The sequence below is a fragment of the Littorina saxatilis genome, linkage group LG12 (genome assembly GCF_037325665.1).
Source record: "Littorina saxatilis isolate snail1 linkage group LG12, US_GU_Lsax_2.0, whole genome shotgun sequence".
Classification (NCBI taxonomy): domain Eukaryota; kingdom Metazoa; phylum Mollusca; class Gastropoda; order Littorinimorpha; family Littorinidae; genus Littorina; species Littorina saxatilis.
In genome coordinates this window covers 22,182,348-22,207,573 of record NC_090256.1, presented here as the reverse complement: position 1 = coordinate 22,207,573, position 25,226 = coordinate 22,182,348, and the positions used below count along the sequence as shown (strand labels likewise).

General features: G+C 41.6%; 1 protein-coding gene across 1 annotated transcript in view; it reads right to left on the bottom strand.

The window, feature by feature from the left end:
* The window catches only part of LOC138981518 (xaa-Pro aminopeptidase 1-like), a 42,158-nt gene extending 20,787 nt beyond the window's left edge, over window positions 1-21,371 (bottom strand). The window contains exons 1-15 of the mRNA XM_070354463.1: window positions 21,297-21,371; window positions 17,012-17,149; window positions 16,202-16,265; window positions 8,209-8,313; window positions 7,537-7,577; window positions 7,151-7,202; window positions 5,986-6,129; window positions 5,320-5,415; window positions 4,472-4,553; window positions 4,090-4,258; window positions 3,383-3,427; window positions 2,877-2,963; window positions 2,239-2,289; window positions 920-978; window positions 119-196 (exon numbers count right to left, since the gene is read on the bottom strand). Coding sequence (XP_070210564.1) covers window positions 119-196; window positions 920-978; window positions 2,239-2,289; window positions 2,877-2,963; window positions 3,383-3,427; window positions 4,090-4,258; window positions 4,472-4,553; window positions 5,320-5,415; window positions 5,986-6,129; window positions 7,151-7,202; window positions 7,537-7,577; window positions 8,209-8,313; window positions 16,202-16,265; window positions 17,012-17,128 — 1,190 coding nt within the window. The 5' untranslated portion in view covers window positions 17,129-17,149; window positions 21,297-21,371. The remainder of the gene's footprint in view (window positions 1-118; window positions 197-919; window positions 979-2,238; window positions 2,290-2,876; window positions 2,964-3,382; window positions 3,428-4,089; window positions 4,259-4,471; window positions 4,554-5,319; window positions 5,416-5,985; window positions 6,130-7,150; window positions 7,203-7,536; window positions 7,578-8,208; window positions 8,314-16,201; window positions 16,266-17,011; window positions 17,150-21,296) is intronic.
* Window positions 21,372-25,226: the final 3,855 nt, after the last annotated feature.

Below are 25,226 nucleotides of genomic sequence, written 5' to 3'. Positions count from 1 at the left end.
TGTGTGTGTGCACATGTCTGCGTGTGTGCACGAGTCTGAGCATGTGCATGGATTTGTGATTGCATTTTGGTCCACAATAATAAAAAGTTAAGAAAATCACTTAATAATTTGTACCTACTTGTAGTGGATGATGGCTCCATCAGGTCCAACACTAGAGATGGTATCAAAGCTGAGGGATACAAAATCCTTCTGTGCACTGCAAAAATGAAAAACAAATCAAGATCATGAACATAATTGGTATTGGCATTTCGTATTATATCGTCCTGTGAGGTTACCCCCATGGACATTCTGGCTGCTTTCTCTATGGCGAAAGCCAGCTGCCATACAGTCCGGCGCTACCCAACTTTTTTACTTTTTCATGCATGCGTGTATTCATGTTTCCAAGCCCTGAGACTTTTGTTGTGAACTTGGGATCTTCTTCATGCGCATGTGTGCATACAGAGGTGTTCTGACACTAAGGAGAGTCTGCACAACGTTGACTCTGTGAAATCAATGCCTTGCCAATAAACTTGTTTCTAGAAATTGCCGCTACCAAATGAGCTATCTCCCCGCCTCAATGTAAAGGCACAGGCTCACATTTTTGGTACACTTTTTTCTTTCTTACATATATATATCCGTCTTGGTTCCTTTCGTCATAGCTTCTATTCCTGTTTCTCTCCCTTCCTCAACAATACAGCAAATGATTAGTTTGTTGATTCTCAGTTTTTAACATCCGTTCAACTTATTTGGCTATGTGCATGAAACAACCAATTATCAGTGCTAACAGATACGAGCTAAGCAATCAGGAGATTCTGTTGTGTTCACATGACGTCATGATGAACAAAATTGTCCATGGCGGTCATATTTCTTCCAAAGGTCATCAAGGCATGAGCAGTGGTGTGCTATGTATGCAGCATGTGGGTAAAAACATCAACATTACCTTCTGAACTCTTCTGCTTTATCTGCTGCTGAAACCTCTGTCACTGTCCCCTTCGGAGCCTGAAAAAGATAATTGAAATTTCAGCACAAATCTTCACAATCAGGACAATTATCATATACAACTTGTTTTTTTAAGGGAAAGAAAGAATTATGTATGTTGCATTTTCTTTCAATGAAAGAAGACAAAGAAAGACACACAAAGACATATTTTCCCAATCAACTCTTCACCTTACGTGAGATTACCTGAGATTACCTTTCCCGTCAATCCACACTGCTCACGAATGAGTATAATAACCATCCCACAGCTATTTACACACACAATGCTAATCACACAGCAACCAGTCACACAGCAACCAATATCATGCTCAAGCAAGCAAGCCATGGTACAGTGGTATCTGTGATAAAAGAACAGGCTTGTGACCTGAACCAAGTGTCCCTACATAGCAGGCGTCCCCTCATCGTGTACACTACATTGGGGTGTGCACGTTAAAGATCCCACGATTGACAAAAGGGTCTTTCCTGGCAAAATTGTATAGGCATAGATAAAAATGTCCACCAAAATACCCATGTGACTTGGAATAATAGGCCGTGAAAAGTAGGATATGCGCCGAAATGGCTGCGATCTGCTGGCCGATGTGAATGCGTGATGTATTGTGTAAACAAAATTCCATCTCACACGGCATAAATAAATCCCTGCGCCTTGAATATGTGCGCGATATAAATTGCATAAAAAATTTTTTTTAAATTTAAATATAAAAAAAAATTAAATAAATCCCTGCGCTTAGAACTGTACCCACGGAATACGCGCGATATAAGCCTCATATTGATTGATCACAGGTATAACTTTTTGGTAAGTGGAATCCCCTTTTAAGGCTAGGCCAGCTACCATGAAAATACACTGTTTTTCTCTTCAAGTCATTTGACCATGTACCACAACATTCATGAAACAGAACTGTTTGTGTTAAAATTTGGTGTACATTTGCTTCAATGTAAGTTCTGTTTCAAGAATGTTGTGGTCAAATGACTTGAGGAGAAAAACGGTGTATTTTCATAGTAGCTGCTAGCCTTAAAGGTCCTTGTCCACATTTTTATACAGAAATCGACATTTGACCATTAAAATGCTGAGTCTGTTACTAACACTTCCCAAAAATAAAAACTTTTTTTTTACATATAATTTCTTTTCTATAACTTTTTTCCCCATGGTTCATTCATCATCTGACATAACTTTTTAGCGAAATCTAACCATAAGATTATTGAAGAAAAAAAAGAAAAAATGGAGACGACCACCTTTAAGACCTCAAAATGCAACAACTGTCTTACCTCATTTTCCAGCCACACCATGAACTCACACAGGGCCACAGCATCTTTCACCTTGGAAACACAAATCAGAACAAGGATTAAATCTATGTGCACAGACTCAAACTCATATGTATCGATTCAACACTGGATTTCTCTTCCTTGAGCTATGTGACGCCAGACTCATTTTTGGGCCGCTGGCCGAGACTACAAACGAATGCATTGTTTGTGTGCGTTCATTCGTAACAAATAAAAGGAATTCCAGCTAAAATGGATAATACATAAAAGATTATTTTTATTTTTGACCCAAAAATGACATTTTACACAGATCTTGACAGTCATTGTTCACCTCGACTGCTAGTACGTATAATACTGCTACCAAGTTCTCTAGATCATTACAGCATCAACAACAAAAACAGTATGGGAGATAAAGAATCACACACAAAAACACAGTAACAAAAACACTGAAAGAAAAATAAAGGAGAGATAAAAATAAAGGTGAGGGGAAAAAAACCTAACAGTTTTTTTTAAATAAGAGTTTAACAAGACAGGCATGCTTATGAGAGTTGTTGTTTAACCTCTAAATTCTCATAGGTGACTGAGAGTTTGTTAAGATTAAAAATAATTATGTTTTGAACAAGAAAGCAGAAATGTGAACATACCTGTGCCAGTTTCATGCCTTCTATTTCAGCTTTGTTCTTGACACATTTCAGTTTAGCCAGGGGAGAAGGACTGAAAGTGCGTCGTTCCTGAAAAATCACATTTAAAAAAACCCATTTAATCCACTCCTGCATTTTTACGCAGCCGTGCCCTGCTTGGCCCTTTAACCATTTCCCTCCCCCAACTCACTCCCCCCTCTCTCTCTATAACACACACACACACACACACACACACACAAAGTTGTCCATAGAAGACAGACTGAACCAGCTGACATTTCCAATCTTATAGAAGTATTACCTCCCTTGGCATTAATGCTTTGTTGTGCAGATGCAACAAGATACATTTTTCTGAAAAAAATTATCTACTTTTGTTTGGTGTCGGGGAAGGAAAGACAAGCAGCTGTCAAAGCAAGACTGCCAGTTCAACACAGTAATTCAATGTTTCTCTTTTTTTCTCTCAATTAATTGAGTCACAAGATGTTTAAAAAAAAATTCTTCAGATTTCTTACCTTGGGAATGAGATCTGCAAGTGCGAAGCTAGATTTCTCACTGATCTGAAATCAAATCAAGCACGTCAAAATCAGAAGCACAAGTCCCACTGATAACTACAGTTAAAAGTACTTCTGCTGAATTATGTCTACCAATATTACCAATGTAAATGCATAACTCACCAAAAGCTAGCTGTTACACTGACACATTACTTTATGTGTACAAAAATATATATACAAGTAAGTAGTAACAGGAGTTAATAAGACACAAAAAGAAACAGACAGACAAACAATTATATGGCAGAGAAAGACACACACCAACATCGGGGGGGGGCTTAACGTCCTCACAGGAAGCTTACCTATTAGGGACATGTATGTGGTGATATGCTAGAGAAATTAATTTGCAGCAGGAAACTGTTCCCACAACCTCATCACTCATCACTTCTTCTTCTTCTTGCGTTCGCCGTCACACCACCAGTTTAGTCTGCGAGACGAATGACGTCGTGGTTTCCAGGTCTTGTCTGCTCCCATAGATCCCTCATCACAACCAGCATGTCTTCCTTCTTCTGCATTTATGGACTAAAACTCCATTGTACACTAGTGTTTATTGCACGAGTGGGTTTTTACGTGTATGACCGTTTTTACAGCCCCTATTTAGGCAGCCATACCCTGTTTTAGGGGGAACATGTCTAGAACAAACGCCCACAACAAATCCATTTTAATCTCACCCAGATCTTTCCTTCCTCCTTCTTGACAAGCGACTCCACATAGGTCCAGATTTCATCGTAGGCGTGAGTTTTGACCTCAGTAACTTCGTCACCATTCTCCATGTTGCTGTTCACGTGCAGGTGTTGAAGCACAGGTGCTGGCTCCAACCTTCTCGGATCGATGAAGAGACTGCAGAATACCAAGGAAGTTTAAACACTGTTGGTGTGGGGGTAGGGGGGGCAGTCTCTTTAAAAAGAACTGTACTAGTTTACACTTATACACACACAACCACTGAATACAAAATATTACATTGCCCAGTAAAATCATGACTTTGCCTTACACTGTTGTGTACAAAAAAACCAAAAAGGGTTACACTAATCCACACACACAAAGAGGACTCACTGGACATCTTTGAGTGTGACCACAGCATAGGAGAAGAAGACAGGGTTGTAAACAATGTCGGACCCTCTCATGTTGAACAGCCCTAAACAAAACCACATGCTATGCTTCAACAAAATACCAGAAAAAAATATGTTTGAAAACCCAAACCCTGTGAAAGTCCATACACTATGCTTAAATTAACAATACCAACAGAAAAAATGTGTTTGAAATTCCAAACCCTGAACAGAACCACACATCATGCTTTAACTAACGATACAAACGGAAAAATATATGTTTGAAACCCCAAATTGAAAATAAAACCATGCAAACAATCACACACATAGACTTGAGGGTAACTAGTTACTAGCACGGGCAGTTCTACAAAATAAACCTTAATTCACAAACAAAAACTGCACAGACTTAGCACAGTACGCAAACACAGTATTGTGAGAATGAAGACAAACACACACACCCGGGCAATTGCAAAGATTCTGTCTTTAATTTCTCTCACACACAAACAACATTCACTTGAGAAAACTACACCATTCTCAGGCGTGCATGCCGTAAAGGTTTGTATGGATGTGTCTTGCGAAGTCAGCAATCGTTATTCTCAATAATCCGAATCAGTGAATGAAAACTTACAGTGTACATGCGACTAGAGTGTTACTTTCAGTTTCAAAACTTTGTTTAGAGGTCGGAATCCGGTAAACAAAGAAGGCACAAAAGGAAGGTGCACTGTGCTAAATCCGTCATCCACTATTCATTCATCCAGATATATACCTATACACAGACATTCCTAGTTATCCAGAAAAAGCCAAGTAAACTAGGTTTTAGAACACACACACACACACACACACAAACACACTTACAAGCCACCTCATCCAAGGCTGTGATAACAAAGGCAACAGCTTTTTTCTCTCTTAGCTTACTCTGCACCTGAGACACCTTTTCTGGCCAGGTGTAACCTGCAACCAACAGGAAAAACAACCATGTATCAGAACCAGAAAATAAAACTAAGAGACTGAGCAAAATGTGAATGCACTAAAAAACAACAACAGATTTTAAGCATAATCGAAAAATAGAACTAAGAAAGCAAATCAAGACAGAGGAAAAACTGAATGCACTGTAACACTAACACAGTGGATTATCTTTGTGTATTTCTTATCTAGTCAATCATATCATACGTGCTAGCATTTGCCAAACTGACTTTCAATGGCTCCTGAACAACCCAAGAGCCACTGCTTGTAGGTTTTACAAATGTGATGCACGTACTGTAATCCAAGAGTCTCTGAGTCTAAGTAAAAATACTCAACCACAAAAAAAGTTAATATCCCAACTTGGTGCACTTACAAGAAATATTTACACTGGAAGAATCAGCTCATAGATTAATATCTACTGCATAATATCACCATCATCATCATTTCATTGCTTGCAGACAACACATTGCAGAACCACGATCCCAAATACTTATATTCATCTAACTCTTCGAAATGCAAAGGAGGCCAAACATGTAGCATTGAAATAATTAAGCTTACCTGTGAATTTCTTGGAAAGCAAGAGCAGGGACGAATTGGGGGGTAGCGGTTGGTCGTCCCAAATCAAGTCTACCAGATTCTCCGAGAGAGGCACCAAACTGTGACCGCAGGATTTCAGATCTCTCGACAGTGGCTTCCACAATTCTAAAAAGGACATGCATGTACAAGAAACGTCAGACTTTTTAATAAGAAGAAAACAAGGTGAAAAAGTGCATGGTGATTCATTTTTTTTTTCATTTTCATTACTTTATTGTCCCATCGCTGGGAAATTCGGGTCGCTTCCTCCCAGTGGAAAGCTAGCAGCAACGGAGTGGAAAGCTAGCAGCAACGGAGTCGCGCTACCCAGGTGTCTGCGTGTTTAGGTGTATTCAGCCACCTGCACTTATGGCAGAATGACCAAGGTCTTTTACGTGCCATTGTGATGACACGGGGGTGGGACATGGCTTCCGTCTCTGGGTCTGCACATAAAGTTGACCCGTGTCCGTCCCGGCCCGAATTCGATCCTGCGACCTTCCGATCACAAGTCCAGTGCTCTACCAACTGAGCTACCGGGCCCCAAGAAAAGCAAAATGAATACAAAAGCTTTCCAGAGAGAAGACGATTGAAGCTTACACATCAAGATATGTTTACCTTTACCACAAAACCCAAGAAACTGCTTCTTAGATATCTATAGATTACCAAGCTGGACTGAGTGTGCAGCACCAGCGAACGCCAAGAAGAAGAAGAAGATATATCTAAAGTCTATCCACATAATTCCACTTCAGTTTAAAACAAGAAATTCCTCCGAGGTAGGAAAAACACCCCCGTTGGTCAAAGGGAAATAACCATTCTCACTGCCACCAACTGAGAAGGTTATTTCCCTTTGACCATTAATATGTCCCTCTATAAGTCCTTGTAGAATCTTAATCCACCAATAACTCCCTAACCATGTGTTTGACTGGTCCCAATTTTTGTAAGGACCGTCTCAGGAATGTATAGAACCTGTTCACCAAGTTTGGTGACGATCGGTCCGTTCATTCTTGAGATCTATATGCGAACACAAACACACACACAAACAAACAAACACATCGACCGAATCCTATACACACCCCTATACCCGGGGTGTAAAAACCACCAGGAGAAGATTTTAAACAATTCCAGTGCTCAGATTTTCATTCAAACTTACCATGTGACATTAGAGTTGGATCGCAACCGACCTGGCTTCCCATTGGTAAAACCTGTGTTAAAAAAAAAAAGGAAAACATTTATGAGAATGTTTTCTTCTTTCAAAATACATGTAGCAGTGATCACCATTATACTTTAAAACAGAAAAACAACATGAAAGTCATCCACTTCTGATAAAGTATGTGTGAGCACTCATTCATGCTGGGGCAGGTTTCCTGCGCAAGACTGACCTAGTGCATACTTTCAATTCTCCAATTTATCCCAATTTGTTTGTTTGGTTTTTTTGCTGCTGATAAAAACAATCTTTCATTAGACTGGAAACAGTCAAAATGCTAGTGCTGCACACATGTGAATTATATAAACGCAAAAGCAGACAATCAACCATACCTTGCACAGCCATGAAGACATTGTTGGGGTTTCTGTCAAACCTGCAAATAGAAAAATAAAATGACGCCCTCATTTTACGATTTTGTCTTTCTTTTTCAAAACTCCATAGTTAGATTCAAGATAAAACTCACAATCTTTTCTGTGTAAATAGTTTTCAATGGCAAAGTAGAATAGCCACATCTACTGAATCTACAATTAAACACATGAGGCCAAACATGTGGCATTAGAATAATTAATAAAACCTTGTCCACAACGACAACCCGAAAGGATCTCTGGCGAGTTTTACCTTTTGTAATTCACTTTTCCATAGTGACCACCGGTCTATAAACACCTTTGGTTGGTCCCTGTGCTGGTCATTATAGACAGGTTTCAATGTACAAGCTCTTACATATTAGCCAAGCCGGTAAGTCAGACATTACCTGCATCTTCAACTACTCATGGTTTCTTTCTTTTAATAATGATAATGCACATTTCACTGGCCACTGTTGCTGGGTAAGGATCAACACACTCATTCTCTTTAGCCATTAGGCCAAGTTACTGTTCACCAATCAATATATTTTTCACCTGGCAGGTGTTTTATTCTGCACACACTCTTTAAATCACTTTCAGCATCTCTCAATCTCATCCTGTTTCTAGTGGTCACTGCTGGCAGTGCTTTAAACAATCACTTACCATCTTTCATCAGTTTCCAGTTACTGTCCAGCTGAGCTTCCCCCTGAAGATAGTACCGCGCATCTGTCCACAGTGCCGCCTCTGTTTCTGTCACTACAGCTGTACCTAAAACCCACAGGAGCTTGTATCCAACCACCGGTCGATAATTATTTACTCCTGCATGCTTATTATTTACTGCTGCATGCTTACCCTTACTACTACTATAGTAAAGAGTAGTAGTAAGGAGACTGTATGGAATAAGGAGTAAATAAATGGAATAAGGAGTAAATAATGATCGACCGGCGATTGGATACAAGCTCCTGTGCCTAAAACCGTAACATTTTCTGCTTTAGATACCTTTGTAACACTTTCATTGACACACACATAAATATGCACACCCACATGGACATGCACACACACACACACATACAAATTCCCCAACAACCTATTCAAGAAACAGACAAGCAAATAAACAGAGATATTTAGTCTATTCAGCTAACATACAACAAACAGCTCCTCCACAGCGCTTGTAGTAATTTTAATAAAGATAAGGCTCCACAAAGCAATCATCTCTCATTCTGCTTCTATATGATTCGCTGGAATATTCTTCAAATCAACGTTCCTGAATATCTACTGAAAAGGCTGACACAAGAAATTTTTACCTTATCATTGAAGGTGTACTGATATGTAAACAAACAGAACAAGAAGGGCAAAGCCTGTCGCGGAACGCGATTCAGAAAATAAGTTTGTGTATTGCAGTGGTTTGCAGTGTTTAGTCATGTTTAGTCAATAATATTTATCCGATTTAACCGAGACCGGAAGGAGACGGCGCATGAAGGTACCGAGACCAGAAGGAGACGGCGCGTGAGAGTCTTCTTTAGTGACGTGTAAAAAGTCTCTCGCGTCACGTATGGCGCAGCCAATTATCAGGAGGCAGGTCAACAGCGATCTGGGATTCTGCGTTGAGACACGAGGACAGGCGCACGGGCAGGCTGACGAACGTCTTAATTCGCTGGTCAAGAAACAGCATGCGACGCGTGTCACATTAATAGCAGGATAACTTACGTCGAAGGGTGAGTAGCTCATTCAAGTCAAGCTTGCCAAAGCCTTTCCGATTTTCGCCTGCGCAGTCAACTCAGCTGGTAACCAAATGGCCAGCCGGGAGATTTCGCAACGGTCAAGTCGTTACCGCAAATATTTTCTTGTTGTTCTGTAATATCGTAATATGATGCATTTATCGGGTTATGTAGTTGTTGTGCAAGTGGAAGCCGTGATGTGGCGGCAACTTGAACGTTTGGATTAGAGCACTTTGGGCTCAGTTGTTTTATTTTGTTTAGCTGGTCACTGCGATGGGAGAAGGACCAGACCAGCCGCAGAACAAACCACTCAGTAAGTTCTATGATTGTATGAACCAATTATAGAGCTGAACCAAGGTTTGTTAATTGCAGACGTTCCGGGTTCCGGGTTCTGGGTGAAGATGTCCAAGGACGTCGAGGCAGAGTATATTTACCGAACACTTCAAAGAACATGAACTGGATGGGGAAAACCAACGAGTCACGAGCAAGCATGGTTTCAACTGGGATAGACCTTTTCGTCATCGTCAGACCGTCAGGCGAACCAATTCTTCACAACTAATTTAAGTAACACCAAGGAAAAAAACAGACGTGCTTGTTCTGTGTCTCTCGAACTCGTGTGATATGAATCGTGCGCGATGAACTAACTTTCCTAACTTTTCGAATCTTTTCTTTTTTGATACACCATTCATCCATCGGAAAATAAACCGAAATTTATACTTCGTAGAATCCACCTATAAAGAATTGCGTTTGTTGTTGAGTTTTTTTTAGCAATAAAACTCAAGTGTGGGAGTTTGAAAGTACTTCTACTTTTCTAAATCTTTCTTCCCCACATTCCGCTACAGTGGGGGCTCGTGTCCGGGATACGATTTTATGAGCTAGATCTTCTTTTTTTTCTATGTGGCCAACAACGCAAATTTTTGTAGGTGTGCGGAGGTTGTCTATCCTTATCCCCATCGCAGCACAGCACGTCTGTTTCTTATGCATGATAGTTAGTCTTGAGTAGACTAGAGAAGCTATACATGTATGTTAGTTAATCTTGAGTAGATTAGTAAGCTAACACAAGAAAGCGGCGACTGCTCGGGCGAGGATTGGACGGCAACAGCAGCACTCTAAATTATATTTCTTTCACCCTACATCTTTTGAAGATAACGGTAAAGTACTAGTCGAACTGAACCCAAGCTCTTTTAGGTTGAACGAGGTTCAACAGGTAACTGGATCTAACTTGAGTAGAAGTTAGATCAGTGAACTAAGTTAGGTCGTACCAATTCGGAGTAGTTGAGACTACGACTAACCTAGTAGAGTAGAGATTTAAATTGAGTCAACATAACCAGAGTGAGGTGGTGTTAGGACTAATTTAAATCGAGTTTAGCTTCTTTGTTCAAAGGTTCAAAGTAAAGTCTATAATCCGTCACGGTTGTAACTAATCAGTGTGAATTAGTGCAGCTGAAATGTTGTATTGGTAATCTACGACAGGGTCGGAGTCACAATCAACATAAGTAGCAGTAGTTAGCAGCTTGGCTTGGAGTCAAGGTCACTTTCGTTAGAAGTAGGGTATTGTCTAACAGAGTGTCGAGGCTAGTCTACGGCTACAACAGTCAAACCTGGTATCGTCTGGGTCGAACTAAGATTGACTGAGGCGAGGTATCTAGTGATTTTTTTTCCTACAGGTAAACCTTAGTGACATTTATTCTAGAGTAGAGTAAACATGCCCCGCCCACGTCAGGTAGCAGAGGTGGACTCACCTCTAGTGGCATACCAGCGTGACGGCAACGTACTAGGCTTATCAGGTAAACCCTTAGCAGAGTATATCGAAAAACGCCGGCTCGAGGAGCTGGAGGAGAAGAAGAGAAAAGATAACCTGGAGTTGGAGGAGAGTAGACGGAGAGAAGCTCTCCAGGCTGAAGAGCGTAGGATCGCGGCAGAGAGAGAAGATAGGCGCGAAGAGCGAGACTTCGAACTGCGTCGTATCGAGTTGCAGAATCAAGCTGAAGGCAACCGCAACCAGAACGCTCGCGAGTTAGGCAACGATGCGGGTCCCGGGCATGAGAAATCAATCAAATTGAAGCTACCATATCTGGATGATAAAGATGATCTCGAGGCATACTTTCGTCAATTCGAAAGGGTAGCAAAAATCTCGAAATGGGATGATGATGATTGGGGAGCGCGACTAGGCTGCCAACTCAAAGGCAAAGCACGCGAGGCATATGCCAGATTGTCAGATGAAGAGGCAAAGGACTACAACACGGTAAAGGCCGCTATTCTGGAAAAGTTCCAGCTGACATCAGAGGCGTACCGGAAAAAGTTTAGGGGCGCCAAGAAAGAGGCTGGGGAAAGCGCAAAGGAAGGGTTGACGAGGATTCAACTGTATTTTGACAGGTGGGTGGAGCTAGCAAAGAGAGAGGGTAAAGCACATGACCCAAAAAGTCTGATCATCATGGAAAGGTTTCTAGAATGGCTACCCTTTGAACAAGCTCGGTTCGTGCGGGAGCGTAACCCGATCAATGTCGATGAGGCGCTCAAACACGCGCGCGTGTACGAGGAGTCGCGCGAATCGGAACATCGCCGGGCGATCCCTAATCCACCCAAAACAGTGCATAACCAACCCAACGGTGGATCCAAACCCCTCGCGAACGTGAGAACAGATAACTTCAGGTTCGGCAACGCATCGGAGGGACAGAGGTCGGGTCCCAGTGGTTGTTTTCTATGTGGCGGACCTCACCTGGCGCGTCAGTGTCCCAAGAGCAAACCCAACAATAAGCCTAGCTCTGCATCAACGATCACATTGGCAGCGGTGGACGTTCAGGAACCTCCCGCAGTATGTGAGAAATGCTGTAACCTCGTGTTTGAGCCGCAGTGTGAAGCTACCGTCGAAGGCAAGACGGTGAGAGCGATAAGGGATACGGGAGCTTCCGCTATCATTGTGGACAGCGAGATAGTTCCGAGGGAGAAGTACACGGGCGAAGCAAAGAGAGTAGTGTTAGCCGATTCCCGTGTGACTAGAGAGCTCCCGATAGCTGAAGTGGAGATGCGAACTCCATTTTTCAGTGGCATTACCAAGGTGTTGGTGATGGATAGGCCGGTGCATCCGGTGTTGATCGGTAACGTGAGGACCGATAGTCAAAATGTCGAGACAGGGGTGCCTTTGTTCCGAGCAAGAGCGGAGACTTGTGCTCCCGTAGTCACTCGACAGCAAGAAGCAAAAAGCAAGGAAAAGCCAGTGAAGGTTATTCCCAAGGAAACTCTGATAGGGCAGATCAAACCTGATGATCTGAAAGCTGAGCAACGAAACGACCCTGACTTGGTCAAGGCTCGCGCGGTCGCAGACCAGAAGATCAAAACAGGGACTCGTTACGTATGGAAGAAGGATATTCTGTACAGGGTCTACTCGTCCAAAGATACAGAATACAAGCAGGTGGTGGTGCCTAAAAAGTTTAGGGACGAAGTGATGGGTTTGGTGCATGATTCACCCATGTCAGGTCACTTAGGCGCTAGGAAAACCAGAGACAGAATCTGGCGAGACTTTTTCTGGCCAGGCATCTGCGGAGATGTGAGACGCTACTGTGCATCATGTGATGCCTGCCAAAGAAGTACTCCTAAGGGAGCAACTAGGAAGGTACCCCTCCAGAAAGTCCCGCTGATGAACACCCCTTTCGAACGCGTTGGTGTTGATATCATCGGCCCCATCCTACCTGCTTCGGCGCGGGGGCATCGGTACATCCTTACCATGATCGATCACGCGACTAGGTACGCGGAGGCCGTTCCGCTGAAAGACATCAGCTCAGAGACGGTCGCGGATGCTCTGTTTGAGATGTGGACGCGTTTCGGACTACCCAAAGAAGTGTTGACTGATCAGGGGGGACAGTTTGTAGGTGGATACATGACTGAAGTCAACAGGTTGCTAGGGGTGAAACGATTGCGCACCAGTCCGTTTCATGCTCAAACCAATGGGTTAACAGAGAAACTGAACTCTACTCTCAAGTCAATGATGAAGCGTATGTGCCAAGAGCAGCCCAAGGAGTGGGATAAATTTATTCCCGCTCTACTGTTTGCATACCGCGAGGTGCCCCAAGAAAGCCTGATGTTCTCTCCGTTCGAACTCTTGTACGGGAGAGAGGTCCGAGGACCCATGCAGGTACTCAGGCAGATTTGGACTGATGACGAGTCCAGTGAAGAGTTGAGGACGACAATAGGTCACATTGTCGATCTCTCGAACAAAATAGAACAAACGTGCACTCTAGCCAGGGAAAACCTGAGCAAAGCCTCGCTCAGACACGCACGGGCGTACGATAAAAACACACGCCAAAGGCACCTGGCAAAGGGTGACAAAGTTTTGATTTTGTTACCAGTGAAGCACAACAAGCTTCAGCTGACTTGGAAAGGACCTTACAAGATAGTTGATAGAGTGGGATCTTGCAACTATAGAGTACAAATGGGAAACAAGGTCAAGGTGTACCACGCCAACTTGCTGAAGTTGTACGTGGAAAGAACCGCGTCGGATGTTCCCGACGGAGCGGCCGCGAGATCGGCGGAACCCGCAGAAGAGGAGTAGTAGTAAACTGAGAGGTGGTGAGCTTCCAGAGATGAATAGGATAGCAAGTGGAAAGGAGGTGAAGTATTTTCAGGGTTAAATGAAATAAAACTTATTGTCTGAGAAAGAGCTAAAACTAGTTTTCGCTTCAGAAGGGGGGGCCTTTGTCGCGGAACGCGATTCAGAAAATAAGTTTGTGTATTGCAGTGGTTTGCAGTGTTTAGTCATGTTTAGTCAATAATATTTATCCGATTTAACCGAGACCGGAAGGAGACGGCGCATGAAGGTACCGAGACCAGAAGGAGACGGCGCGTGAGAGTCTTCTTTAGTGACGTGTAAAAAGTCTCTCGCGTCACGTATGGTGCAGCCAATTATTAGGAGGCAGGTCAACAGCGATCTGGGATTCTGCGTTGAGACACGAGGACAGGCGCACGGGCAGGCTGACGAACGTCTTAATTCGCTGGTCAAGAAACAGCATGCGACGCGTGTCACATTAATAGCAGGATAACTTACGTCGAAGGGTGAGTAGCTCATTCAAGTCAAGCTTGCCAAAGCCTTTCCGATTTTCGCCTGCGCAGTCAACTCAGCTGGTAACCAAATGGCCAGCCGGGAGATTTCGCAACGGTCAAGTCGTTACCGCAAATATTTTCTTGTTGTTCTGTAATATCGTAATATGATGCATGTATCGTGTTATGTAGTTGTTGTGCAAGTGGAAGCCGTGATGTGGCGGCAACTTGAACGTTTGGATTAGAGCACTTTGGGCTCAGTTGTTTTATTTTGTTTAGCTGGTCACTGCGATGGGAGAAGGACCAGACCAGCCGCAGAACAAACCACTCAGTAAGTTCTATGATTGTATGAACCAATTATAGAGCTGAACCAAGGTTTGTTAATTGCAGACGTTCCGGGTTCCGGGTTCTGGGTGGAGATGTCCAAGGACGTCGAGGCAGAGTATATTTACCGAACACTTCAAAGAACATGAACTGGATGGGGAAAACCAACGAGTCACGAGCAAGCATGGTTTCAACTGGGATAGACCTTTTCGTCATCGTCAGACCGTCAGGCGAACCAATTCTTCACAACTAATTTAAGTAACACCAAGGAAAAAAACAGACGTGCTTGTTCTGTGTCTCTTGAACTCGTGTGATATGAATCGTGCGCGATGAACTAACTTTCCTAACTTTTCGAATCTTTTCTTTTTTGATACACCATTCATCCATCGGAAAATAAACCGAAATTTATACTTCGTAGAATCCACCTATAAAGAATTGCGTTTGTTGTTGAGTTTTTTTAGCAATAAAACTCAAGTGTGGGAGTTTGAAAGTACTTCTACTTTTCTAAATCTTTCTTCCCCACATTCCGCTACAAAGCCCATACGACTCACATGCTTGACCTCGACCTTTAGGGTAACTAAACCTAGCAATGACATCATACACTAAGAACTGCTTTACACATTTTTCCTACCAAAATACATGTGACCTTGACCCAAGGTCAAGGTCATCCAAGGTCATGCAACACAAAGCTGTTAATTCAAGACATAGGAAGTACAATGGTGCTTATTGGCTCTTTCTACCATGAGATATGGTCACTTTTAGTGGTTCACTACCTTATTTTGGTCACATTTCATAAGGGTCAAAGTGACCTTGACCTTGATCATATGTGACCAAATGTGTCTCATGATGAAAGCATAACATGTGCCCCACATAATTTTTAAGTTTGAAACAGTTATCTTCCATAGTTCAGGGTCAAGGTCACTTCAAAATATGTATACAATCCAACTTTGAAGAGCTCCTGTGACCTTGACCTTGAAGCAAGGTAAACCAAACTGGTATCAAAAGATGGGGCTTACTTTGCCCTATATATCATATGTAGGTGAGGTATTCAATCTCAAAAACTTCAGAGAAAATGGGAAAAATGTGAAAAATAGCTGTTTTTTAGGCAACATTTATGGCCCCTGCGACCTTGACCTTGAAGCAAGGTCAAGATGCTATGTATGTTTTTTGGGGCCTTGTCATCATACACCATCTTGCCAAATTTGGTACTGATAGACTGAATAGTGTCCAAGAAATATCCAACGTTAAAGTTTTCCGGACGGACGTCCGGACGTCCGGACGGACGGACGGACGACTCGGGTGAGTACATAGACTCACTTTTGCTTCGCATGTGAGTCAAAAAACACACAGGAAGTCAACAGAATACATATTCCAACAATAAACGGATACATGTATTGTACAGTGGAGCACACATTTCAAGGCCTACAAAAAGACAAGGAAATTAGTTCTTTACAAAATTTGTAAATTAACAAGGGCGATGAGCAGAAATCTGATAAGAGAAAAACAAAGTCTTCAAAAGGGGGTCTAAAGTGGGGTTCCACTGTATTAAACAAATAAACAATAAATGATGTTGAACATACCAGCCGACCCAGTGAATCCAGTTATGAACGTACGACGCTGATCACACTCTGCCACGTATTCACTCTGCGAATAAAAGCACTTGTTTAGAGGGTATACAAAAATTGAGAAAACATTATCAAAATAGTGATCTTTTTATCCAGAAAATCAGGTCTTACAAAATAAAAAACAATCAAAGAAAATATAACAATTAAATTACAACAAACAGATCAGCTTTTGCAAATTCAAATTATACTGACTATAAATATGATTATATAGGAAAGAACCTTGTCAGGGTTTTATTTGGGGTGGTTGTAATGGGCAGGTGGTTGTTATCAAGAGGTGATCGCCACCACAGGTTTGGCTGTGTCAGTGAATACGAATAGTAAGCTTAACTTCCACTACACCCACCAGCAGCTAGGATACAATGTATAGATGAAGCAGACCTTTCTTTCTTTCTTTCTTTATTTGGTGTTTAACGTCGTTTTCAACCACGAAGATTATATCGCGACGGGGAAAGGGAAGAAGATGGGATAGAGCCTCTTGTCAATTGTTTCTTGTTCACAAAAGCACTAATCAAAAATGTGCTCCAGGGGCTTGCAACGTAGTACAATATATTACCTTACTGGGAGAATGCAAGTTTCCAGTACAAAGGACTTAACATTTCTTACATACTGCTTGACTAAAATCTTTACAAACATTGACTATATTCTATACAAGAAACACTTAACAAGGGTAAAAGGAGAAACAGAATCCGTTATAGTCGCCTCTTACGACATGCTGGGGAGCATCGGGTAAATTCTTCCCCCTAACACGCGGGGGGTGAAGCAGACCTGGTGAGCATCTCCTGTAGGTATGATGTAGGCCTGTATAGGTTTGGTCACATGGCTGCTGCTCTTCATCAAGCCTCTCAGCTTGGTCAGCAAGGCACCTGTAGGCTTGGGTGGCATGGTTGTGCGGATTCAAACGGTCTGGAAAAAAATAATCATAGATAATAGCTCAGTTGGAAGAGCACTGGACATATCATCCTATGGTCGCAAGTTCGATTCCGGGCCAGGACGGACACGGGTCAACTTATGTGCAGACTCAGAGTCGGTATCCATGTTCCACCCCCCTGTCACCCCTGTGGCAGGTAAAAGATCTTGGTCATTCTGCCATTAGTGCAGGTGGTTGATTACACCTAAACACGCACACACCTGGGTAGCGAGACTCTGCTGCTGCTAGCTTTCCACTGGGAGGCAGCGACCCAAATTTCCCAGCAATAGGACAATAAAGTAATGAAAAATAATTAAAAAAAGAAAAATAATTAAAAAAAAGAAAAATGATGATCTGCACACCTACAGATGATACCCACCATGCAGCATGATAAACTGTCCAAAATAAATCAACTTTAACAAAAGATCTCCACATTAAAAAGTCCCCTTTCCTCTTTCATCTGAATTTCAACACCACATCTTAACAAGATTACTCAAATCATAATAAATATACTTAATAGAATTGCTAGATAATCAACAGCAAAACACATGTAACTGTTTCCCAGCCTTCGCTACGACAGTCTGTCAGTCAGCAATTTAGCCCACAGACAAAGTTTTGTGAATGAATTTTTCCTGTCAACTGAGGTATTTCACAGTAGTTGATAGTCTTGCCTGCGTTGCAAAAGAATACTCTTGAGCAACAGACAAGTGCTGATAACCATGCGGCTTGTGAGAAAAAAAGGAGGATGTCAGTTTTCAAGTCTTGGGTATTGGATGACGAGGTCACATTCATACAGTAGCGGTACATGTACTGTTGGGTTTATACAAATGAAGAACATTATAGTGTAATTCCAATTTCCACTACTCATGATCACAATACATCTAAAGTGCCCATGCAGCATACTAAGTCTCCAATCTAACTGGGGAAATTAAAAAAATACGCATAACACTCAAACTAGTTGAGAGAATGTGTACACAACTTCCATAAAGTTCAAATGAATCAAACATACTTTTAGGAGTATAAAACTGACTGTACATTTTGCTGTAAAATTATACACTTAAAAGACTGTCATCCAGACAGCAACATTCTAAAGCTTCAATATAAATCTTCTTGTGGACAGATACAAAGATACAAAACAACTCACATAAAGTGGTATAAATAAGTATAACAAAAATGTCGTCAACCTATCCGCCTCACAAATAGAAACTTAACGCTGGACGATATACATTATATATTACCAAAACTATTAAGTCCTGAGCTAGCCGAAACCCTTCAAGACTCAGTGGTTTTGGTGACTGAAGTGCACAGGGTACCTTAAATTTGCATTAAAAGTAATAAAACAGATTTTCTTCATTTCTGAGGACATTTTCAATTCAAACACAACATATGGTGTATTCTGCTTACCCTGACTTCTGCAACATGCAAAACATTACTAACAGCTGTTGACAGAAGAAGTGTGTGAAAATCAATCAAATAAACAGCCAACTGTAAGACTGAATTTTGAGAAGACGTTATTCTTACTCACAAACATTATGAACCTTGTACTTGTATTGATCAATCAAGGCATACATATACATGTGTGAGTGCATGTGTATGTGAGATAAACCTCCCTATAGTACCACTCAATGTACTTGGCACTTGCTCTCCTAATTAACCAACCACTGCTTCATCTTATTCTTAATCACCATTAGTAGGTCTAAACTATTACTAATAGGGTACAATTAAGTATTGAAATAGAAACAAGTAAACTAAATAATCAATGATTAACTAAATTACAAATAAGTTCTCACTTCCTGGGGCGTCATTCTTCTAGCTCAAACAATTCTAGGACAACAAATAATCCTAATTTCTACAACCACCAAACCATCGCTTGGGGTAAATATCAGAGCGAAAGTTTCGACCAATGATTTTAAAATTACCACCTGAAATATCATATATATATATATCAAATCAAGATACTGCTATTAAAATTGAAAACCAGCCATGGCAGACCAAAGCACCATTGTTGGTCTTAGACCTGGACAAATAATGTTGTTTTTTTATCTGATGCATTGTTCTGACCCCTGGCCGGTGAACTGTCCGATAGTTTTGACTTGTAGTTAAGCTCTCTTCTGACTGAACAATTTTTTTCAAAGTGGATTCAGTAAGCGCGGCGCGTTCTGCAGTGTTGCGATTTACGACGCGTGGCGCTTCGAGGAGCACTGCAATTGGCGACGCGCAATGTATTCTGCTGTTATATTTCCTTCACGATCGCAAAGTTTACAACAGTTTACATCTATCTGATCTATTTGAGAAATAAAAATGTAAATAAAATGAAAAACGGAGCATCATTCTCTCTCTATCTCTCTCAAACTTGCTCTCACTCTTTCACCAGCACCATATCGCTGCGCTGTTGTCAAAATACACCGATTTGCGATTAACAGTTGCGCGGCCATATTGGAATTTGCGCATGCACAGATCGTTTTTCAGGTAATTTTCTTCTTTTTCTTCTGGTTTATTAGAACGCGTAGATTCAGTCTGCAGAAAGTGAAATTTTGTAGTCTTCCAGCCCTGAATTCGAAGTTGCTTTGGAGTGTCTGAAGAAAGAGTGTAAATGTTCTTAGGATTACATCGGGTACACAAACACGCAATTTTTCTTGTTTTTCTGGTGGATTTGAATGGATCTGCAGATCGTTTTTGCGAGTGTTTTTGTTCTTCCTCCTCTTCCGTTTTCCTTCTTCGTTCCATGTAAGCGCCGGAACTGTGAACTGGTGTATTATATATATACTTACAATATATAACAATGTTTAAGCAAACACCCACATTTCCCTCATATTTTCAAGATATTATTATCAAGATTTCTTCCACAATCCCTGCGCTAGTGAGAGCGCCGCGCTTCTGTAAATGTATAAATGGGTAGAATATACCTGCGCAGTCAGCGGCACTGCATATATATTATTGATGCCGCGGTAGGGATTACTATGATGACAAGTATTTGACCTGTTTTCTTTTCATGCAGCGTGTAGCGGGCTGAAATAATCTGCAGTGCGTCGTCTGTCCTGCTGAAATTACATGTATAGGTGAGTGCCAGGCCTAATCGCTGCGCTGCTCAGAGCTCGCTTGCCATTTTTTTTCTCACAAACACAGAGAACGATACACAAACACAGAGAACGATTTATACAAAATCGTCAAAAAGGCAAATTCCACCCTCGGCCTACTTAGAAGAAACCTCCGTTCCTGCCCCCAAAGCTGTAGACGTACTGCCTATGTGTCCCTCATCCGCTCAACCCTGGAGTACAGCTGTCTCGTCTGGGATCCGTACAAACAAGGCGATATAGACAGCCTGGAAAATGTACAGAAACGAGCAGCCAGATTCATTACCCAAAACTACAGGGACCGAAACCCAGGATGTGTCTCAGAGATGCTCAGCAGACTACAGCTTCCCCCACTCCAGGAACGCCGGAAACAACAGAGACTCACATTTCTGTTCAAAGTGGTCAGAGGGCTGGTCCCCGCAGTACCCCCTGAGAAATTCATCCAGCAACAAAAATCAAAAAGACAAGTGAAACAACGAGTGAACAAAGACTTTACATCATCAGCCACAGTCAGAAATATCACAAGAAACAACAGCCAGTGCTTTACTGTGGAGTGTACTAAAACACCAGTGTACAAGTATTCTTTTTTCACAAGAACAGTTATTGACTGGAACAACCTTGATGACAACACGATCCAGTCGTCAACGGTCAACGAATTCAGAGGAAAACTGCCAACCGCTGACTAAAACACCAAGTGCTCTCCCCAAACTCCGCCAACGTATATTCCCAAGCTTGGGACCTGTTGGCGTAACATATCAAGATCAAGATCAAGAACGATACCTCCAATTATTACTATTCCTAAGGTTCGGCCTGGTTTCTTACACGAGAATGCAGCCTACATTTGTTGGCTAAATAATCAATGTTCTCATTTTTGACACCCACTTTATCGATGTCTACTTCCACTTTGTCAGGTCAACAGCAAGCGCCTGTCCCCAAGCTCGGTTATAAATTCAGGCAAGCCAGATACCGTTGCACATTGTCCTGTCTTTAATAACAATGCCTTATACAAAACAAAACGGCAAGCACTCAAACATCGCATATTCATTATTATTCAGAAACGACAGCTTACTTTACAAAAGAAGCTTTGCAACTCTACGACCAGTGCGTTTCGGCGTTTCCCCGGCTCGTAGCAAAGTAACTTTCCTCAAGGAGAAAAGAGTGGTTCCTCAAAGAACCGCAACTCTCTCTGTTCCTTCTTTGACTTGGTGGCATGTGATGTGGGATATTTCACCGGTTTCGCCGGAATAATAAAATTGATAACTATTAAAACTAAAAAGATCAACACTAAAAAGCATTCATCACCGAGACTATATGTATAGTAAGTGACACGGCCAAGCTCGTCTCCGCGAAGCCACATGCCGCGAACGACACACTGAAAAAACTCACAGGCAAAATATTAGTCTCGAGATGGATTTTTGGGTCAATCGGTGTCGAGGCTATGTTTTTAAACACAGAAAAAAACACAACTGGTCCATAATTATTAGGAGCCTGCATGGACGCCTATTATAGACCAAATCAAGAGGCCATCAGTCACGAATCATCACTGAGTGATTGTTAAAACTCTGTGTAGTGCCCACTTTTTCTTCAAAATAGTACAACTCGGTGTGCGCGTCAAACTAGTATATAGACGTGCATCGATTTATTTGTCAGTTTCAATAATCGAAGAACATTATTTGACGCACAACAAGAAACAAAACAAACTAATCAAAAACATAGAGAACATTAATGAAATTATCAACTCAGTTGCATGTAGACTGGAGCTACTAAGACCGTTTGATATCTTCAGCCGTTTTGAAAGCTTGACTGAGACCAACTGAGTCATACTGAGGTTAAAATGTAGCGTGACAATTCCAGCTGTCTTATACATCAGATGTTGTGTGTTATCAGCTGTGTCTGTGGACAGAAACTAGTCTAAGAGTAATACCTAATATACTGGACTCGCAACGAAATATACAAACAAATGACTGTTTAAAGCGTCAGATTTAGAGTGAACGCTACCAGAAGTGTAAAAAGTGAAACTGAAAGCCTAACGGTCACGGTTAAGTTGTAGCCCGGGTTTGCCAGCAAACGTTTTGACATATCATTGAAGTTAGTCCAGGTAGGGCAAATGTATCGAATGAAGCCACGGTTGTTTCGAGCGCCGGCTCTTGCACCGTAATATCATTGTCAGCCGGAACCGGAGATGTTTTACAGGGGCGGATCAGTTCATTTTATGGGGGGGGTTTCCAAAAGTATATTGTGAAGATATGGGTGTGAAGGCGCGAAGCGCCGAGCCGACGGCGCGAAGCGCCTAGCTTGCTAGGGGGGTCCGGGGGCATGCCCCCCCGGAAAATTTTGAAAAAAAGGATGCAAAATGGTGCAAGCTGGTGCATTCTGAGGATGATCATTACCAGTTCCAGGCAGCAGATTTTGTCACTGATTAATACCCAACAAATTGAAACTCAACCCAAAAAAACACACAAAAATATTTTTATTTTTTGGCTGGGGGGGGGTTTCCGGAAACCCCAGAAACACCCCCCCTCGTCCGCCCCTGTTTTATATTAAGGCCGGTGTAATGATGTCAGCTTTCTGGCTCTGTCACCTTTCTCGTGACTCATTCGATATATTCTCGAGACTGAAATGCTCTTTCCTGGTCATTGAAATTAAAGAAGTGAACTTATTCAAGGACGAAAAGCATGTCAGTTTCTTGCATGTGAATTGGTGGTGAATTATTATAGATTTTAACCCCAAAATTCGATTTCTTCGAAAACGTGTAGTGTACCGAGTGGTTACGTCCCTTGAATGGGAAGGGACACATTTTAGCCAAGGATAAATCAAATTTCTAGTTTTAATAAAAACATTGCCGGGTTGGACACATTCGACCCCATGAATGTAAATTATCCAAGGTCGATCGTCAGTACTATCAGTCGAAGGGTGTGGTTTTTTTTGTTCAGTTTGGAGTTTATACAAGATCAACGAGGCCGAATCAGAAAGGTGACAGAGGAAGAAATCTGACATCGCTACACCGCATTTCAGCGTGCATTTGCTTGACTGAATGGTAAATCACACTCAGCGTTCTTGTTTCTTCTTGGTAAAGTATTAGAGGCAATTAAAACCACGAGCACCTTATTCACTGGTAAATTAGACCTCCTGCGTTGGTTAGAAAGGTCGTTGATCGATGGTGTTCGAACCAAGCCTGATTATTATGTAGGCATGATAATAATTAGGCCTATATCTGCAACTTTCATCTCCTTGAAAATGCTTTATCAAAGTATTGCTTCGTTTGACGCCAGTGTCTACGTCAGAGGTATAATATACTTACGTCAAAGTGATAAGTTTTATCAAGTTCTGATACCTGCCATGCGTCAGAGTGATTATTGAAATTATTGTTCTGACCAGAAGCCGACGTGCGTTGCTGCAACAGAGCTTTCTTATGATTACTTGTACTGTCGACCCACAATCTACGATATCCTCCTCTACCACCCCCCCCCCCCCCCCCTCCCCGACCCCCCGCCTCGCCCCTCAACTTCTTTGTGTCAGCCGTTGTGTCATGTCGTTATGAGGACTGTGTTTGTACATGTGTGAATGTATGTCACAATTAATTTTCATGGTGTAGAAGTGGAGAATATTTTAATGCAGGTGTGTGTGTGTGTGTGTGTGTGTGTGTGTGCGTGTGTGTGTGTGTGTGTGTGTATGTGTCAGTGTGTGTGTGTGTGTGTGTGTGTGCGTGCGTTCGTGCGTGTTTGTGTATGTGTGTGTGGTGTGTGTGTGTGTGTGTGTGTGTGTGTGTGTGTGTGTGTGTGTGTGTGTTTGTGCATGCGCGCGCATGTGTTTGTGTGTGTGTGTGTGTGCGTCCGTGCGTCCGTGTGTGTGTGTGTCTGTGTGATGTAGTGACTTAAATTGAAAATAATTGATGTGCGCATATTATTCAAAATTTGTATAGTAAGGCCAAGTCATGTGTTTTGGTAGGTAACCAAAAGTCAGATTTCTTTCAATGTTTTACCGGTGTACATCAAGGGGAAAACTTGTCACCTGCATTGTTTGCTGTGTATTTAAATGATTTACAAGCTTATATGTTTGATAAAACTGAACACCTCCCTACTATTGAAAGAGAGGTTGCTATGTTGGACTTACAGCCGGATGATGCTGAGCTGATGTTTAAAATGTTTATTTTATTATATGCAGATGATACAACCATTTTAGCAGAATCCCCAGAAGCATTACAAGACTCGCTAAATGTGTTGTCCGAATACTGCGATCTGTGGAGTTTGCGGGTGAACGCCAAAAAAACGAAAATAGTTGTTTTTTCAAGAGGTAAAATACGAAAATTGCCATTATTTAAATACAAAGATGAATTAGTTGAGGTCGTGTTTGGTTTTCAATATTTGGGTCTATTTTTTAATTATAATAATAAGTTTAATAAATCACAAAAGTTGTTATATGATAAGGCCTCTCGAGCAATGTTTAGCTTGTTAAAGAAGTGTAGAAAATTGTCGTTGTCCATAGATATTCAAATTGAATTGTTTGATAGAATAGTTGCACCGATTATGTTATATGGCTGTGAAGTATGGGGACCAAATTTGGTAAATTTAGCAACAAAATTACAGCTACGTTTTTATAAGATTATTTTGAAATTGAGAAAGTCGACCCCAACGTGTATGGTATTAGGCGAATTAGGCAAATTCCCACTAGATGTCCTCGTAAAAAATAGAATATTTAGTTTTTGGTTTAAATTGGTGGATTGTAATAATAGTAATAAGTTTTCAAATGTATTGTACCGTTTTCTGCATCGCCTCTTTGTAAATAACATATATGAAGCACCCTATTTAAAACATGTTGAAATGCTCTTGGTCTTAGTGGTTTTTGGCATGACCAGTTCAATTTACGATGTTCCGAAAAATGGTTTAAATTGAAAACGTTGCAATGCCTAAAAGATCAATATATACAATCGTGGTTTTCAGAATTAAATGAAAAAGAAACTTGTTTGAATTATAGATTGTTTAAAGATACATTTATATTT